This window comes from Gopherus evgoodei, chromosome 5, assembly GCF_007399415.2.
Source record: "Gopherus evgoodei ecotype Sinaloan lineage chromosome 5, rGopEvg1_v1.p, whole genome shotgun sequence".
In the NCBI taxonomy this organism is placed as follows: domain Eukaryota; kingdom Metazoa; phylum Chordata; order Testudines; family Testudinidae; genus Gopherus; species Gopherus evgoodei.
Window position 1 is genome coordinate 34,881,744 of NC_044326.1, and position 19,356 is coordinate 34,901,099.

A 19,356-nucleotide genomic window follows, 5' to 3' on the forward strand; every position below is an offset into this window, starting at 1 on the left:
GGTTAAGCAACAACAAAAAAAGTCTTCAATTAAAAAAGAAGGGGGTCAATTATAGTCCTTATAAGACTTAATTGTTTGAATGCTTTAAAAATATAATCAAAAGATCAAGATATAGAGGTGTAATAACATACAGTACTTCATATACTCAATTTCTTACTAAGAAACTTCAAAAAGGTTGTTTTGAAAAGCTTAAATATATGTAGAGAGGGTCTACACTCATAGAGAAGTAAATTTGACCTATTCTATATGAGGAATCCCAGTAAATAGCAGGGCTGCTTGAAAAAAAGTAAATAGAGCCAGTGCCCTCAATGAAGTTCTACTCGAGGGTAACATAATACCACCTAAATGGACTAATACAGCCAAATTAATAAGAATCCTTGTGCTACAGCAGCTGAAGCTTCCATGTAGTCTTCAAGGTTATTCTCATGCACAGTGTATTGCAGAAACCAGTCTAAAGATTACCGTGGAGTGAATAACCATTGCAAAGTCCAGAGTCAGAGATCTATCCCAAGTGTCTTACTTATGTACAGAAAGGGGGAAAGGTACTTCTGACCCCTCTTAAGACTTTAGTAGCAGGAATTCAAAAGCACTCAGACATTGTAGACTTCTTCTGATTGCAATTCTGTACTGTATGGCCCTATGTATCTTGGGTCATGGGTTTCAGAATGTTTGCCTTCTTCAGATGTACTGCCCCAGCAGTTTAGAGCTGAAGTAAACATTCCCCAGATTCTACGTTCTGCCTTTGTCTCAACTTCTGTGGGTTTTGGAGGAGGGCCCTTGACTCTGATATTTGCCTCTCTGGTTCACAGAGCCAGAGTTTGATCTTAGGGCATGGTACAAAGCCAATCTATTTCCTCAGACTTTTGCCAAGGGGAGAGAGGATTAGGTTAAATACTGCATGTGCATCCTGAGGCTTTTAAGATTGGGTTCATTTTATAAACCAGTACAAAATAAGCTTATAAAATCCACCCTTCATTTTTACTCCTTTGGATACGATGGAACCTTTCAGACTTCTTCTTGCTTTATTCTTTTCCCTGCTAATGTCAACCAACCTGGCCAAGAGTGGAAATTTGGCAAGTTCCACAAGCTGGACCACGCTTACCAGCAGGCCCATCCTGGTTTCCCTCAGCAACTTTAATTGTCCATGTTTTACAGTGCTCATATTCAGGAGAGTCCGGATGGGCAAACCGGGGACCCCTTGGACAACCAGGAAGGATCACAATCTCTATAATACAACTCTAAGCCTGTTTGGGTGCAATATTACAAGTATATCTCATCCACTCCACCCTCCCTTTGCAATTTTTGCAACTGTCCACAACCATGCAGGCTTCCTCATAGGGCCTGACCTGAGACTGCGTCTCTCTAACCCCATTTACAAGTGTTGGCTACTGTGACCACTCACACATTATGTAAGTATAATATTGAGAGATAGCATTGAAGTACTTGTTTGAATTCTAGGCCCTGCTTCTCCAGAATAACAGGGAAAGATGTGCCCCAGTAGCACAGTGCTGTTGGTCCTAACCTGCCTTCCCCTCTGACACCTGTTATAATGTATGCGGTCAGTGATAGGTTTTTAAATGACTGTAACAGCTTTATTTTTTAGCACTGAAATTTTAAAAGGGATTATCACATTCAACAAACTTTTAAAATTAGAACCCTAGTATTATAAGACCCAAGACTGGGGCTTTGATCATTTTCATTGGGAAACTATTCCACTCTAATACATATCACTGCAAGAAATTTATTCTGTTATTCAGTGTAATTTTCCCTTTCCTTAATTTCATCCTATTATTCTTACTTCTACTCCAATGTACCACACTAAATAATGTCTCTCCCTCTTTTGTATTTACGCTTTTCAACTATTTGTAGACTTGTTTCCTCTCCTTCAGCCTTAGTCATCACTTAACCAAGCTGTACATATTTGTCTTTTTAAAGCTTTCTTCATAAGTCATTCTCACCATCCCAGATCATTTTTGTTTTTCTCTGCGCTCCATCCAATTTCTCAATGTCTTTCTGGAAACATCATGCCCAGAACACAAGACAACGTTTACACCAGAGCTGCATAGAGAGTGACTGTTGCCTCATTGCTCTGACAGGTGATGTATTTGTTTATGCAGTGTGATTTTGCAAGCTCATGTCTAATTTATTGTTTACTATTAAATTCAACATGGTGAATTTAAATGCAGAACCTTTAATGCCTACCCAACCCATCCCTCCTCCATATAGTGTGCTAAACATCCTCTCATGTCTTCATACACATAAGGACAAACCACACTCCTCATTCACATCCATTACCACACCAGCCTTAACTCTGCCCTCCATCTCTTGTCCACTCTATCCATGCACAGAAGAACCCCCTTATGTTCTAAATAACAGCTTGATATATATATAACCAATACCTCCCTCTGTGTGTGAGCAATAGAGCCTCACTACAGAAGTCTTCCAGTGTAGGCAGGAGAACCAGCTATATTTTCCATACTGGCCACAAACCCACTTGCTCTGACCTTGAGGCCCTACCCCTGCTCACACCCCTGATACATCAGAGTAGGTTGGGAGGAGATTTATATTATTTCCCAAAATATCTTTGTCTTGCCTGTATGCAAGAATTAGTGAAGTTTGGTATGGCAATGGGGTAGAGGGGTAGAGGCAATGGGTTTCTCTTGAGTGTATATAAAGGGTGAATTGGATTACGTGAGGAAGCATAGACTTAGCAGTGAAACTCTTAAATGACCATTACATGACTGTGAGAATTCACCATGTCAATTTAACTTTGTGTTAATACAATTTTTTCTTTTTCTATGAGAATTTATACAAAGATTAAAAAAAATATCAAACTGTAAGCAAAGACAGAAATATGTCTGTAGGTCTTCACAAGCATTCACTTCCCTTCAAACTCTGTGTCTATCACCAGAGTTCACTTGTGTTTTTCATTTATTCTGCATCTTCCCCTTCTCTCAATTCTTGTGGGTATATAATATACACTATATATACTGTACAAGAACTATAAACTCGAGATGGCAGTGTTCTGCTACATCCATTCCATATTCAGTTTTAGTCCTGGAAAGTCCACTTAATTCTTTCAGCCCATATCTGCTGATTTTAAATCAGCTAAGCATGTGCACCTTTTGGAAGGTTGTAATTGGAAAGAAAGATTAAAAAGATATGAAAAAATGTCTTTACTTAAACAAAAAGCTTTTCTGGAACCTTAGTTTTATTAATATACATGATGTTTATAAATTACTGTATATATATAAAAAACCCATCTAGGATAACATCAGTTCTGCATGCAACAAAGGCAAGTCTTGTTTTAATGCAAGAGAGACATCCCTCTTAGTCAGAGATAGATAGGAGATATGAATATTCTGCACGGTTGCTGTTTTTTTCAGAAGTCTTCAATATATCTACAATCTATAGGCTGTAAAAAGAAAGCACTGTGTTTTAGCTGCCCTGCCAGTCATAATCTTAGTCTGCTCCAGAGGTGACCTCTCTGTCCCTCCTGGGGTGAGAAGTAGTTCACTCTGAGTACTGAACAGAGACTGCTAGTCTTGCAGAATTCTACTAATTGTGAGAGATTTTGCAGGAGCAGAAGATTAGTTGTAGCTGAGCTAGAGGAATAAGTCTGTTATAAGATTCAGTTATAAGATTCCTTGTGCTTAAACACAACTCTGACTGTTTGATCCATGGTATAGAGTACCAGAAAAAAGAATGAAATCGTGCTATGTCTTTTTTTAAACTAACCAGACCAAATATTGAGTGTGTCAGAAGCTAAAATACGATAGAACATAGATTTGTCAAAGTAATATATCTATTCAAATTACATTTTTTCTTTACCAACTCAAAGTATAGGACCAAATTTATCTGCTGATGTAAATTGGTGCCTTTCTATTCCCATCACTAATTTACACCAACAAAGAATTTGGCACATAGTTCCCTTTAAAAAAAATCTTAATCCTTGTAACTTCTTGCAATGGCAGTCTCCAAACACCCCAGCTGGGCTGTATGAAGTCTGTTGGAGTAAAAGCCCTATTAACAAGTATAGCTGTTTTGTTCAACTAGTAATTTGTTGAACAGGTTTCCACTGCAACTGCTAAATGATTTCACTTTAAAGGATGCTGTGAAAGTTAATTAAAAACATTCATTAGGGTTTTAATAATTCCTTAGAGGCTTGAAACTCAAATCTGTTTTCATACCAAAAATGATTTTCATCTTGCCTTCCTGCACTCCCTGGCTTGTGGGATGTTATTGTAGGGTAACTAATGAGTGCTGCTGAAGTGCTAGCAAAGTTTTACTCCCTTGCTTTTAGAAATAGAGCTTTAATATATTTGATTGGCAGTGGAGGAAATAATTGTTCTAAAATCAAATTGATGTACTTAAAATAGATCTGTTATAAGGGGACAAAAAGATAATGTCAAGTTCTGAGTGTTATTTGTGACAGTGTCCCTTTAAGGAATCGGTTTTCGTATCAGTGTGGGAAAAGATGTACTCTCTTACCCATTCAGTATAACTATTGAGATGTTATGTTCTCTACTTTCATCTTTTCAGAAATGCAAAGGAAGTATTCCATATTGTTCTTTTGTTAAATGTATCTGAAAATCTAGACACAGGGAACGTAGTAAAATGAGAAACTGGGTGTCATTGAAACCTTTTTCCCCCTAAACCGCAAACTTTTATCTAATGAGTTCAGACATATTTTATTAGCATGTTGTTTGCATAATGTTGGTAGTATTGCAGGATTTTATGGTGACAAAGTAATTGTGGGAGTTCTTCCCTCAGTTCCACCAATACATCTCCCTTGACTCCTCTGGAATTGTAAAGTGTAGTGGGCTGGCGGTCATCCCTTCTGGTCCCTCAGGCTCAGATGGATGCTGTCATAAACAGATAGTTAAGAGTTAGTAGAACAGAAGTACTTCATGTCTCTTTTGCCTGTAAAGGGTTAACAAGTTCAGTGAGCCTGGCTGTCACCTGACCAGAGGACCAGTCAGGGGACAGGATACTTTCAAATCTTGAGGGAGGGAAGTTTTTGTGTGTGCTGTTAGTTTTTGGTTGTTGTTCTCTCTGGGTTCTGAGAGTTACCAGACGTACAACCAAGTTTCTCTCCAATCTCTCTGATACAGTCTCTTTTATGTCCAGAATAGTAAATACTAGGTAGATAAGACGAGTTAAGCTTATGTTTGTTTTCTTTATTTGCAAATGTGTATTTGGCTGGAAGGAGTTCAAATTTGTATTTTGCTGAAAGGATTTTAATTTGTACTTGTATACTTAGGTTGGAAGGGTATTCCCAGTGTCTATAGCTGAAAGACCCTGTAACATATTGCATCTTAAATTTACAAAGATAATTTTTACTGTTTTTTCTTTCTTTAATTAAAAGCTTTTCTCGTTTAAGAACCCGATTGTTTTTTTATTCTGGTGAGACCCCAGGGGACGGGGTCTGGATCCACCAGGGAATTGGGGGGAGAAAGGAGGGAAGGGGGAGAGAAAGGTTAATTTTCTCTCTGTGTTAGGATTATTTTCTCTCTCAGGGAGAGTCTGGGAGGGGGAGAGAGAAGGAGGGGGGAAGGTGAATTTTCCTCTCTGTTTTAAGATTCAAGGAGTTTGAATCACAGTGATCTTCCAGGGTAACCCAGGGAGGGGAAGTTTGGGAGAGGCAACGGTGAGGGAAAGGGTTTACTTTCCTTGTGTTAAGATCCAGAGGGACTGGGTCTTGGGGGTCCCTGGGCAAGGTTTTGGAGGGGACTGGATTTTTGATGCTCCATTGTGAGGGTGTCCCCCTAATTGTGTTTTTTCAGGATCAGTTGTCTTGGGGACCTGTGGACCCAGATCCAATTTGGGTGGTGGTGGTGGTGGTGGTGGGATGGGGTAATCAGCAGCCCTTCTCGCTCTCACCATGGCTCAGGAAGTTCATCTGATAGATCTGTCTTTTTTAATGTCAGTCCAGTTGCCTAAGCTCATATATAATTGGGCCCATTCAGCGAATTACCTCATAGGGGCCTTGCCAGCAGGCCAGGAGTTTTGACTCCTCCCAGGTGAGCAGGAGAAGTACTCAGTTGCCAGGCTTGAAGGTGCAAATCTGGGTCTCCTCTTGTGCCCCCTGGGCAGCTCCTTTGCCAGATCCCCAGCTCAGGTCAGGCACCCCTCTAATTGGCAGACATACTGTAAAAGCTCCTGAACAGTGACAAGGTGTGTTCCCAGGCTTCCCTCATTAGGTCTAACAGCCTTTGGAGTTGGCAACTATACAGTAGTTCAAAGGAAGAGAACTTCACAGAGGACTGGGGCATCTCCCTAATGGCCAACAGTGTGGGCAGGGATCACTGGTTCCACTGGCAGAGCTCCTGTGTTGGAAACATATGGAGCATCTCCTTTAGTGTCCTGTTGAAGTGTTCAACCAGCCCATCTGTCTATGGAGGCCATCACTCTTCCAGGGCTGTGGCTGGGCGGGGGCCAGCAACAAAGCAGAGGCATTCAACGCCTTCCCTGGTTCTCTTGCCCAACTGAGCTAGAGGCTCCTCCCCTTAGACTTCCTGTTCTGCCTCTCTGCATCCAGCGTGAGGAGGGGGCCTGGCCTGGGTCCTCTCAAAGGGGGCAGAAAGTGATTCCTCCCCCTCAGGCTTGGAAGGAGGCCACACAGCCTCTCTACACACAGGTATAGCGGGGGCAAAACTTGGCTCTGTAACTTTTTTCAGACTGGGTTCACTGATTTTGAAGCTACTTGAAAGATGATGTTAGGAAAAAGTTGTAGCCTGCAGATCTCTGACATGACACATGGGTGAAAATACCCATTGAAGTAATGGGTATTTTGCCATTAACTTCAGTGTGACCAGAACTTAACCCCAGGTGAATATAAAATCTGTTCAATAGTTATGCTATATTTTCCATCTGTGCCTCACAAATGGAAAGAAATATCTTTTGACTCTCAGTAAATGTTCAGGATTTTGAACTTCCCTACAGACTTTCCTTTGGCAGTATTTACAGTTTCCTTCAAGAGACAGACAAACTTATTTCAGATGTTTAAATGTTCTTTAGAGCTCCAATCACGATTCTATCTGGGCTATTTTTGCCTGTGACACTCTTTTGCTAGCAAGCCAGGTTTAACTTTCAACCAATGTTTCCTGAATGTAAATTTCTTCTTGGATCTTTTCCCTGTACTTTTTAGTTCACTTTATTGAATGCATAAGTGTCAGCCATGATAACTAGCTGTACCGTTCAAGTTAAAAGTTTTCCCAGGCATAGATCAGCTTAATTTTATAACTCTGGCCAGGTATGTTGAGGTATAATAATGTACATGAGCATTAAATTAATGTTGTTTCTCATTCTCTTGATTAACAAACGTCTATTTAAAACAATATATATAATTTGCCTGTTCACTTGATTTCTACTTTTCCATTGCTCATGATTAAATTATTTTTCTGGCCAGTGGGAGAGATTTTGAATGTGATGTTCTAGTCCCAAAAGTTTTGAAGGAGAAACATGTTTCGTAGTTTCCACTTTGCACTCTACAAGGAATTTTATTTTCCAAACAAGTTCTGATTGCAGATTAAAGAATACTGCAAACTGAAAGCATTCCTTTTAATTAAAAGGAATGCATTTGATTGTTGGCGGACAGCATTTGTGGCACTTCAACAGAAGATAAACACTTTGGGACGTGCAATTTAATAATTGTACTTGGTTTAAAGTATATATTGAAAGTATGCAAATTTTGATGTTCAAGTGGTGAGCATGTGAGAACTGCACCACTGGAAGACTTTCATCAAAAGCAAGACTTGAAATATGTTTTCATATTTCATGTTGCCATGTCAGTGAGTTTCGCTCTCTTGTACACTTGACAGTGTTGCCAACTGTACTGGCAAAGACCAGCCCAATCATTGCTTAAAATAACCCAACACAACAAAATAATGTGAACTTATTAGCAACTAATGAGCATGTTCAGAACAAATACTGTAAACAGGCCATATCTGTAAAGATTTTAAATCACCCTGAGTGTATTCTCATTGGTTTGTGCATGTGGAACCTGTCCAGTTAAATCTTCAATGCAGAATAATCCTGACTGGACAGCATCTAGTGTTGTTCAGATGTTAGTAATACCACCTTTAAAAGCTGTGAGTAGCTATGAAGGCACTCTAAATTAGGGTGACCTTAAGTTGCTTTATATATAAAAAAAGGCATTAAAAATCTATCCAATGTCACAGGAAGCACACGTCCAAACTTGTCCTTAGTGGGAGCATTTTAGCAGCCAGCCTACTCCCTTTCCCCTCCCGCACCAGTTAACCCTCAGTACTGCAAGTGTATTTCTGCTCATCGGTTCTCAAATTGAATGTTGCCTAGGTGGAGCTTGAGGTCACATTCCTTACAGCAAGTGACTGCATGACTTTCTTGCCAGTCATCGGTTCTGGGTCTTCACTATTCTGGCAGCACATGAGAATGCCTGGAGCACTTTCACTGATTGCCAGTTAAGCCCCTAAACTGATAAAAGCTGGAGAATTCTAATAAACAGGTTTATTGCATTGCATCCAATGTTGTCCCCTACTCTTTCTCTTATTAGTATGCGGAGTAGTTCATTGAAAATGTCTGCTTCCATACTCACAAATCTTTTGCTTGTCTTTCTGCAGACATTAGATGCTATAAAGTTGTCAGACTCAGAATAACACTTTAAGAAATGTTATTCTTAAGATATTCCCTGGTACTTCTCATTAACCCTGTTGACTGATGCTTATGTGTTTAACTTCACTGTACCACCTTTAATAGGAAACAAGAGGTAGAGGAACATGTAAAATGTTTGTCAATAATGGTATTTGAAACCTATTTTGAACAACCAGCAGCAGATTTTAAGTGCTTCAGTTCTGTGGGACAGGAGAGTTGTCATCTCAGGGAACTGGTAAATTGACATGGGCCCCAGATCCACAAATATGGCTACATCAGTTTATATTAAGAAGTCTTTCTTTGTAATCATAAGGGCTAAAAGTCTTATTATTTAAATAATAGGTTTAATTCTGCAGACTCTGAATCTGTCTTGGAGAACTAACTTACATCAAATGAACTGGAACTAGCCTGCAGACTGGGAGTTTGACATTCATGTTAAGATTGTTAGTGATGTAATTTTTACAGGAGAGGAAACAGTGATTAGCACAGAATGCAGCATGCAAAAAGAAATCCTATAGCACATTCATGAAGACACGAACTAAGCAAAAGCAAATCCTTTACTAGCCTGGTCTGAAGGCACAGGTTGCTGATATTGTTTTGAAGTATTAATTGTGTCAAATGTATTGATCACATTGGCTCAAAGAATAGTTATATACTGAACAAGTACAACCACTTTCTTTTTGTCAGATATGGTCCCCAAAAGACCTTAGCAAAATGTGTACACAAAACTCACTGACTTAATGCAAGCCGATGGAGGGATATGTGGAGTGGGATTTATTATAGCTGGAGCAGAAACAATGGTTATATTGAAGAAGGAGTGTAGGATGAAGGAGATGGGAGAGGAGGCGTTTACAGTGGTTTAGGTGAGAGGGCAAGAACGAAGAGGTGAAGCAAACTTTAAGCAGTGGGGGTGGAGAGGAAGGGAAAGAGGCTAGAAGTGTTGTAGAGAAAGAAGTGATAAGACTTGGTGAGACCCTGGAAGTGATGAGAAAAGCATGAGGAGGAGGCATATTACCCCAAGGTTGCAAGCTTCAGTTATTTGGAGGGTAGTTGTCAATGACAGGTAAAGCTGGAAGCAGACACTGGATATTCATTTTTAACCATATAACACTGGAGGAAGTGGTGGGAAGTCCAGTAGAAGATATTGCAGAGACGTGATGTACGCCTGGACAAGTAGATTAAAGAGTCATTAGCCTGTGGAGATAAGAGAGACTGTGGGAACAGACAAGGTCACCTAAGGGATAACTGTGGAGAGGAATGATGACAGAGCATGGAAAATGCTGGCAGAGACAGGAAGGGAAGGAGAGGATCCATTAATAGTAATACTGAAGGAGTTGTCAACTAGGTGAAGAAGCAAGTAGCCAGTGTTGCAGAAATCCAAGGATGAGAGGATGGTGGAGAGCTAGGTGGCTTATGATGTCAAAGGTAGCAGAGCTATCAAGGAAAAATGAGTACAGAGAAGTCACCCTACAAGCAATAGATAGTTAATGTGAAAAATGACAAGACAAATTAGATACTTGGCAGTACACCTAAAGGATCTCCTTCAGCTATTGTGGCCACTCACACTGGTAGAGTAATTAGCACAACTTCCAGTTATGGTGATTAATGACATAATGGGGGAAGAGAGATCTATGTCTATTTATATCGTGCCTGACATCATAGTATCTAGACAGCACAGCAAAGATTAAAAGAGGCAGTTGCTATCCAGTCGTGGTCTGTTCTCTCCTAACATACTTAGATGAGTCCAGTGTAAAAAGATATCCTAGGTGAGCAAAAGCTTGTCAGCCCTGTCAAAACTGGAAAGGCCTTTGTAAAGAGATGTGTCTTGTCCTGTGCTCTAAAGGTGGCGAGAAACAAATTAATCATAATTGTTAGAAGCATGAGGTATTTGTATTTTGAAACTGCAGTGAAAATACCCATTATTGAACTTTGGGAGGGACTATCATTTACAAAAAAAAAAAGAAAAAAGAAAAGCCTTTAATGGGCCTGTGCAGTATAGAGAGAGTGCACAGTTTAACTAGGAATGTTGGGAAATCGTGCTCAAGGCTTAGAAATAATGAGCTCCTAATGTGTTTTCTAATCAAAGTATCGGCATGAAATTCACTATTTGGAGAATGTCCTATTATCCAGGCAGCAGTGTATCAAAAGTTCGCTATGGATATTATTTTTGTCTCTCATCTTTTATTTGACTTGTCTTCTCCTCCCCCTCCCTTTTAATAGTTTTAAGTCAAAAGCACTAGAAACACAAGAAGAGCCGTGCTTATCACATTTGTTCCAGCTTCCTTGGACCAACACCCATCCCTGTCAGTCTTAGTTATCTTTATGTGCAGTGCTGTTTTGAGCTGAGATTTCATACACAAGTTCCCCCCCATCCAAGATTTAGGTACCTCATAAATCAAATTGACAAGTCACATGATGATGTTTTATTCCCTATTTTGTCTATTGGACGCAGAAAGACATGTACAGTAGGTTCCTCAGTGGTTTATTTCCTAACAATAGCCCAGCATTGTGTAGTTCAGAGACTATGTCAGACTCTTTTTGGATTGTACCTAAGCAATTCTATACCTAAATATTTTTCTGTGACAAAAAGCAGAGGCATGTTCCCACCATTGCTTCTGAATATTCATGGCTGCTGTGGAATTAGTGGCAATTTAAAAGATTACTTTTTCCTGTTCTTCCCTTTGGTTTACAGGAGAAACAGCATTTATTGTTGATACACTGATTTTCTGTTACATTTTGTTCAAAAATTATGCAAATATATAATTAGTGACACACACAATTATGGTTCCAGGAATATGGAAGAAAGAAGCAGATTAGTTTTGTTTTATCTTCCTAGTTAAACCAATCAAAGGAATCCAGGTTTTCGTATACTTAATTTTTGCTTGCTTTTTGATTATCCAAGTTATATGTGCATTATCAATTTTCATGCAATTGCTCTTCATATTTTATTCAAGGAAACCACCAGCTAGTCAGACAAATTATCACTTGATTATTTTTTCAACCTTTTTCTCTCACATATGTCCCTGCATCGTATATAACTGCAGCAGAGGTCAGTCAAACAATGAATGGCAACTTTAGCTTTGGTTCAGGAAATATGTATGTTACATATTGAAGAATTTGGGATTTAAAATATTGTTTCAAAAGTAAATTGTGCACATTATTTTCCTGCTGTTGTATGTTATGTGATCACGTTTATGCGCAAGTGGGCAACTTTACTCAACATGACGTATATACTGTACAGAATTAGAGAACACTTTAAAACCCAGTCCCTAAATCAATGAGTCACTTCTGAGGGGTTGGAACTTTTAGCTGTGAAAAGAGGAAAGAGCATGGCATATGTTCTAGGTTTCAGGATTTTGTTTTATAAGGAATTGTTTGAAGAATATTTTTCACTTTCTTGGCCTGTCTATTTTAAGAAATTAAGACATTTTGAATAGAGAAGGTCTACACTGGATATTGTCTTGTATTCACCTTTGAGCTAGCTTGGTAGAATGCAGCCAAAGAGGCTCCTATTGTCTTGTTATAGAGAGTTCCGCATAAAGTCAACTGTCCTTTTTGTAGTTTAGTGAGTTGTAGTGGCTATGAAAGTGTGAGACTGACAGCAGTGTATAGGACCAAACATTGAACAGTAAAGCACTGTCATATCCAGCTCTGCTAAACCTTCTCTTTACCTTACTGCCTGGGATGCTCCAGGAAAGTAAAAGCAGACCAGTTCTCTGAGCTACTATCCTGGCAAAGAATATATCTTTTCATGGGCTGTCAGTATTGATATTTACATAGTTTTTGCCATAGCAGGTACTGTCAAAAAGTGGAAAAAAAATCAGTTAATCTCAACATAAGAATGGCCATACTGCATCAGACCAAAGGTCTCTCCAGCTCAGTATCCTGTCTACTGACAGTGACCAATGCCAGGTGTCCCAGAGGGAGTGAACCTAACAGGTAATGATCAAGTGATCTCTCTCCTGCCATCCATCTCCACCCTCTGACAAACAGAGGCTAGGGACACCATTCCTTACCCATCCTGGCTGATAGCTATTAATGGACTTCACCTCCATGAATGTATCTAGTTCTCTTTTAAACCCTGTTATAGTCCTCACCTTCACAACCTCCTCAGGCAAGGAGTTCCACAGGTTGACTGTGTACTGTGTGAAGAACTTCCTTTTTATTTGTTTTAAACCTGCTGCCCCTTCATTTCATTTGGTGGCCCCTAATTCTTATATTATGGGAACAAGTAAATAACTTTTCCTTATTCACTTTCTCCACACCACTCATGATTTTATATACCTTAGTCATATCCCCCCTTAGTCTCCTCTTTTCCAAACTGAGAAGTCCTAGCCTCTTTAATCTGTCCTCATATGGAACCCGTTCCAACCCCCTAATCATTTTAGTTGTCCTTTTCTGAACTTTTTCTATTGCCAGTATATCTTTTTTTAGATGAGGAGACCACATCTGTATGTAGTGTTCAAGATGTGGGTGTACCATGGATTTATATAAGGGCAATTCTCTGTCTAGTCTCTATCCCTTTTTGAACGATTCTTAACATGCTGTTTGCTTTTTTGACTGCTGCTGCATACTGCATGGACGTCTTCAGAGAACTATCCACGATGACTCCAAGATCTCTTTCCTGATTAGTTGTAGCTAAATTAGCCCCCATCATATTGTATGAATAGTTGGGGTTATTTTTTCCAATGTGCCTTACTTTACATTTATCCACATTAAATTTCATTTGCCATTTTGTTGCCCAATCACTTTGTTTTGTGAGATCTTTTTGAAGTTCTTCACAGTCTGCTTTGGTCTTAACTATTTTGAGCAGTGTAGTACCATCTGCAAACTTTGCCACCTCACTGTTTACCCCTTTCTCCAAATCATTTATGAATAAGTTGAATAAGATTGGTCCTAGGACTGACCTTTGGGGAACACCACTAGTTACCCCTCTCCATTCTGAGAATTTACCATTTATTCCTACCCTTTGTTCCCTGTCTTTTAACCAGTTCTCAATCCATGAAAGGATCTTCTCTCTTATCCCATGACAACTTAATTTGTGTAAAAGCCTTTGGTGACGGTCCTTGTCAAAGGTTTTCTGGAAATCTAAGTACACTATGTCCACTGGCTCTCCCTTGTCCACATGTTTGTTGACCCCTTCAAAGAACTCTAATAGATTAGTAAGACATGATTTCCCTTTATAGAAACCATCTTGACTGTTGCCCAACAGTTTATGTTCTTCTGCGTCTGAATTTTATTCTTTACTATTGTTTCAACTAATTTGCCTGGTGCTGACATTAGACTTACCGGTCTGTTATTGCAGGATCACATCTAGAGCCCTTTTTAAATATTGGGGTTACATTAGCTATCTTCCAGTCATTGAGTAGGAAGCTGATTTATAGAACAGGTTACAAACCACAGTTAATAGTTCCGCAATTTCATATTTGTTTGCTCCCCCAGGTATTAATACATACTCTGAGTTAATCAATAAGTAAAAAGTGATTTTATTAAATACAGAAAGCAGGATTTAAGTGGTTCCAAGTAGTGACAGACAGAACAAAGTAAGTCACCAAGCAAAATAAAATAAAATGCGCAAATCTATGTCCTATCAAACTGAATACAGATAAGATCCTCACCAGTTCCAGAATGCTCCCTTTTACAGACTAATCTACTTTTAGCCTGGATTCAGCAATCACTCACACCCCTTTGTTCCAGTTTCTTCCAAGTACCCTAGGGGTTGGAGCGGCTCCCTCTTTAGCTAGTTGAAGACCACTATGGAGGGGCTCCCATGGGTTTAAATAGACTTTCTCTTGTGGGTGGAAACCTGGAGTCACTTGGGCAAGTCACATGTCCATGCATGACTCACAGTCTTTATAGGCAGAAGCCATTGTCCACATGGCACCTTGTATGTCTCCAGGAAGACTTCTTGTGTGGATTGGAGCATTCCAAGATGCATTGTTCCCCCAAGTGCTTCCTGATCGGGTACTTAAGCTTGCAAATTCCTTCCTAAAGAAGCTGGCCAAATGCCTCACAAAGTTTGCTTAGAAATCAAGCAAGTATACAGCCAATATTCTTAACCTCAAGTACAAAATGATATATGTGTACAAATAGGATGAATAGATACAGTAGACCATAACCTTTACAGAGATATGTTACATGGCACCGGCAGCACAAAACATATTCTAGTTATGTCATATTCCCATAAAACCTTATGGGAGGTACCGTCACAATTACCTTTTGAGTTTTTGGCCAGCTGTTCTTCAAACTCCTTTTTAGCTTTTCTTATTACATTTTTACACTTAATTTGGCAGTGTTTATGCTCCTTTCTATTTACCTCACTAGGATTTGACTTCTACTCTTTAAAAGATGCCTTTTTATCTCTCACTGCTTCTTTTACATGGTTGTTAAGCCACGGTGGCTCTTTCTTTAGTTCTTTTACTGTGTTTTTTACTTTAGGATATACAGTTAAGTTGGGCCTCTTTGAAAAGTGTCCATGAAACTTGCAGGGATTTCACTCTAGTCACTGTACCTTTTAATTTCTGTTTAACTAACCTCCTCATTTTTGCATAGTTCCCCTTTCTGAAATTAAATGCTACTGTGTTGGGCTGTTGAGGTGTTCTTCCCACCACAGGAATGTTAAATGTTATTTTATGGTCACTATTTCCAAGCGGTCCTGTTATAGTTACCTCTTGGACCAGATCCTGTGCTCCACTCAGGACTAGCTCGAGAATTGCCTCTCCCCTTGTGGGTTCCCATACCAGCTGCTCCAAGAAGCAGTCATTTAAAGTATCGAGAAATTTTGTCTCTGCATTTCGTCCTGAGGTGACATGTACCCAGTCAATATGGGGATAATTGAAATCCCCCACTATTATTGAGTTCTTTATTTTGACAGCCTCTCTAATTTCCCTTAGCATTTCATCGTCACTATCACTGTCCTGGTCAGGTGGTCGATAATAGATCCCTAATGTTATATTCTTATTAGAGCATGGAATTACTATCCATAGAGATTCTATTGAACTTGTGGATTCATTTAAACAAGCTATATATGTTCTACATCTTAAGGTTACATTTGTTGTGTTAATTTCAGCCATCTCTCTTGATGATGTCCATCTTAAAGGATATTTTGTGTGGTCCCTTCTTGACAACTTTGAATGGACTTGTGGATATAGCTGTCGATTTGGACTTTTCCATGTTGACTTTGAAAACCCAGCTCTCCCTCGTGTTCCTTACCGATCAGCAATAGAATATGCCAAAGTTATCTCCAACAATGGGCTAACAAAATCAACTGAAGAGCTGTGATGATCTGCCTTTTGGTACCAAGAGCTGTCTCCTTCCTAAGAAGCCATATATGGTAAAATAAAAAAAAATTTTTAGAAAATGCTGACTAGTCTATATGTTTTTATAAAATAATTAAACTGACAGATTCAGTTAGGAATACATGGTTTTCTTTGTTGTGTAAGAAGGGAGGAAGTAAAATAACTGGCAAGTTACCTTTTAGTGGATTTGGCAACTGTGTTTTAAGCTGTATGTTTAAAGGAACACTGTCAGCTTGAAATCTAATTGTTTTAAATGTGAGCTACAAGTAGTTTCAACTACCTGTGACTTTTCTGCCAGCTCTTGTAATTTTACAGTCACCTTCTCCTGTGTTCATATGCTTTTCTTTCTTCTGAGGCTGCGTGAAAGCCCCAAACAAGCAGAAGAAAAGGATTATTTTGAAAACAATTATACAGAAAGTGTTGACAAATGAAGAAAGCAAATCAACACAAGTATAGGATTTAACACACACACACACACACACACACACACACACACACACACACACACCCCTTCTAATTCTTTCAGTTTGAGTAATCTTATAAATATAATTCCTGCCCCCACCTTCTACCAAAGAGAAGGGGCAGCAGCATAGGAATTGCACCTCAGAAGGACCTCTCTCAAGCACAGCGCCTCCAGGCGTGGGGCAGGTTCTGGACCAAGCCTTGTGCAGGGCTGTGCCAAAAGGCACAATTCGGCTCACCGTAGGTAAAAAGTTGTCAGACAGAAATGTGAATCTTGAAGTTGATGGGATCCCTTTAACATTTATTCACACAGCTTTGAAAATTTTGTCAGTATACTCTCGCTGTAACAAAGCTCACATCTGAGCCAAAGAAAAGAGCCCTGTTATAGCAAAGGGTTCAGTGTACAATACCAAACAGCCTTCCGCCTCTGACAACGGGGAGAAAAAAGTTGAAATCACTCTTTATAAAAAGAAGCATTTGCAATAGGAAAAGTAATATGAAAAACTGTAAACCTTTCCTAGAAATGAAACACACAGCTCTGATGCTTAGATTAAAAACAAGTTGTTTTGCTCTTACATGTGATACGTACAATGTGCAGCTGTCATAAACAGATAGCTAAGGGTTAATGTTCTTTTATCTTTAAAGGGTTAACAAAGGGAACCAAACACCTGACCAGAGGACCAATCAGAAAACAAGATTTTTCAAATGTCAAGGGAGTGAAGTTTTGGGTGGGTGTTCTTTGTCTGGGTTCGGTGGCCCTCTCGGCTCTAAGAGTGATCTCTCTATCTCCAGGCTTTCTAATCTTCTGTTTCCAAGTTGTAAGTACAAGGATAGTAAGACAATAGGTTTATATTGTTTTGTTGTATTTACATGTGTGTAGTTGCTGGAATGTGTTAAATTGTATTCTTTTTGGATAAGGCTGTTTATTCATTTTTTCTTTTAAGCAATTGACCCTGTATATTGTCACCTTGATTTAGAGACCATTTTTATGTCTTTTTCTTTCTTTTTATATAAAGCTTTCTTTTTAAGACCTGTTTGAGTTTTTTCACTGGTTAAGGCTAAGGAACGAAGGGAGGGGGAAAATCTCTTTGTGTTAGATTTACTAAGTCTGACTTTGCATACCCTCTGGGTGAGGGGAGAGAGAGATTTGATCTCTCGGTACTTGTGTTTCAAGGACTTGAAGCAGGGGATATCCTAGAGTACCCAGGGCGGGGAAATCTGGGAGGAGGTAAAGAGGGGGAAGGAAAGTGGGTTATTTCCCTTTGTGGTGAGACTCAGGGCATCTGAGTCTTGGGGTCCCCCAGGGAAGGTTTTGGGGAGACCAGAGTGAGCCAGACACTGGAATTTTCTGGCTGGTGGCAGCGATATCAGATCCAAGCTGGTAATTAAGTTTGGAGGTTTCATGCTAGCTTCTCATGTTCTGAATTCTAAGGTTCAGATCTGAGTAGGAAAGTTATGACAGCAGCTGTTCACAAAAGACCAGAAGACTTAATATATGAACGAGTAAGATTGCTAGCTTTGTTCCTTTCTTATTATAAAAGCCACATCTATTTTACCTGTTCCACTGTTTTATAACAGTGTGCTCTGGTAGGATTAAGATTTTATTTTTCTCTGGCATTTGTGTTGGGTATGCACAGAGGAGAGAGAAAGAGAGAAACTAATAACACTTTGCTGTTACTCTATGTAGTGTCTTTCATCCCAGCATCTCTAAGTGCTTTTCAAAGGATGGGTACAGTAGGTATTATAATTATTATTAATTTTCCCATTTACAGCTGGGGAAATAGATTAATGAAGAATACGAATTTTATAGTCAGCTCTTATGTTGAAGTTAAATATTACACGTACTCTTTTTTCACATAGGAGTCGCATGCCTCCTCTCTAGGTTGTCTGGCTTATCAGGATCCAAAAGGCAAAGTTCATAATAAACTTCAAGTTGCAATAACATTTGAATATCTGCTTAAAATCTATTTCTGTAAAAATTAACATCCTGGCCCTTGATATTAGAGATGGAAGACTTGGTCTCACTAACTTCAGTGTGAGGGCTGTTGGCAGCAGCAGCTTTCAGAGCAAAGCTGGGACTGCAGTTATGCTCCATTGGTGTGATTTTTCTCTCCTCACTTTGGAGTAAGCTTCTTTTGTTCTTCTTTTTCTCTTCTCTCCTTTTGTGTCTGACTGCTTTGTTCTAATGTGCATCAGTTTCAAGGAGCATTTTATTCACTTTCTTGTTTGCATTAGGCATTTTTTTCTTTAATTTTCCAGTATTGCTAAAACCAGTGCAACTCCACCAATGGTGGCAATATTGAGAACCTTAGTGTAGACAAGGCAACACTGGCTGCCAGCATTTTTACTGAGCATAGCATAGACTGACATGAAATCCTTGTCTACACTCCCAGTATTACCATCATTGGCTGCTAGATTGGTCCCATAGGGTCACTAGCATCCAACACATAATAGAGATTCTCCCCTGAGTTATCCTGTGTGCACTTCAGATTCAGCCAAGGAGATGGGTCATAAACTTTTGTGGCTAATATCTGTTGCTTATCAGGGTTATTTACAGCACAGGCATGTTTGAAACAAAGCAGGCCAGGGGAGAGTCCTGAGGAGTCCTTTCAACCAGACTTCCTGTAGTTTTTTATTGAAATAAAAGCCAACAATAGAGAGTATGATCTAACATCGCTTTCAAGCATATTGTGTAAGAAGGACTGTGTGCAACTCTTGATATTCATGCAAGGTGAAGATAGGGCTTTAAGGCAAATCATAACAACAACCCAAATAATATAATGTGTAATTGAATCAGCATTTTTGTTAGTAACTAATCACTTCTGCACCATGCTTGACAGTTCCACTTTTGCACTGCATGAACAGTGAAATATCAGTGAGAGTCTAATCAATCCAGTTTTTATATTTTCATGCAGTATGCAGGCTGTTTGATTTTGTGGTTTGGGATCTAGATCCCTGAGTA

At 39.3% G+C, this 19,356-nt stretch overlaps 1 protein-coding gene across 1 annotated transcript in view; it reads left to right on the plus strand.

Annotated features, from left to right (window-relative positions):
• Positions 1-16,260, plus strand: part of LOC115652523 (cytosolic beta-glucosidase-like) — a 79,021-nt gene extending 62,761 nt beyond the window's left edge. The window contains exon 6 of the mRNA XM_030564594.1: positions 15,704-16,260. Coding sequence (XP_030420454.1) covers positions 15,704-15,915 — 212 coding nt within the window. The 3' untranslated portion in view covers positions 15,916-16,260. The remainder of the gene's footprint in view (positions 1-15,703) is intronic.
• The last annotated feature ends 3,096 nt before the right edge of the window (positions 16,261-19,356 follow it).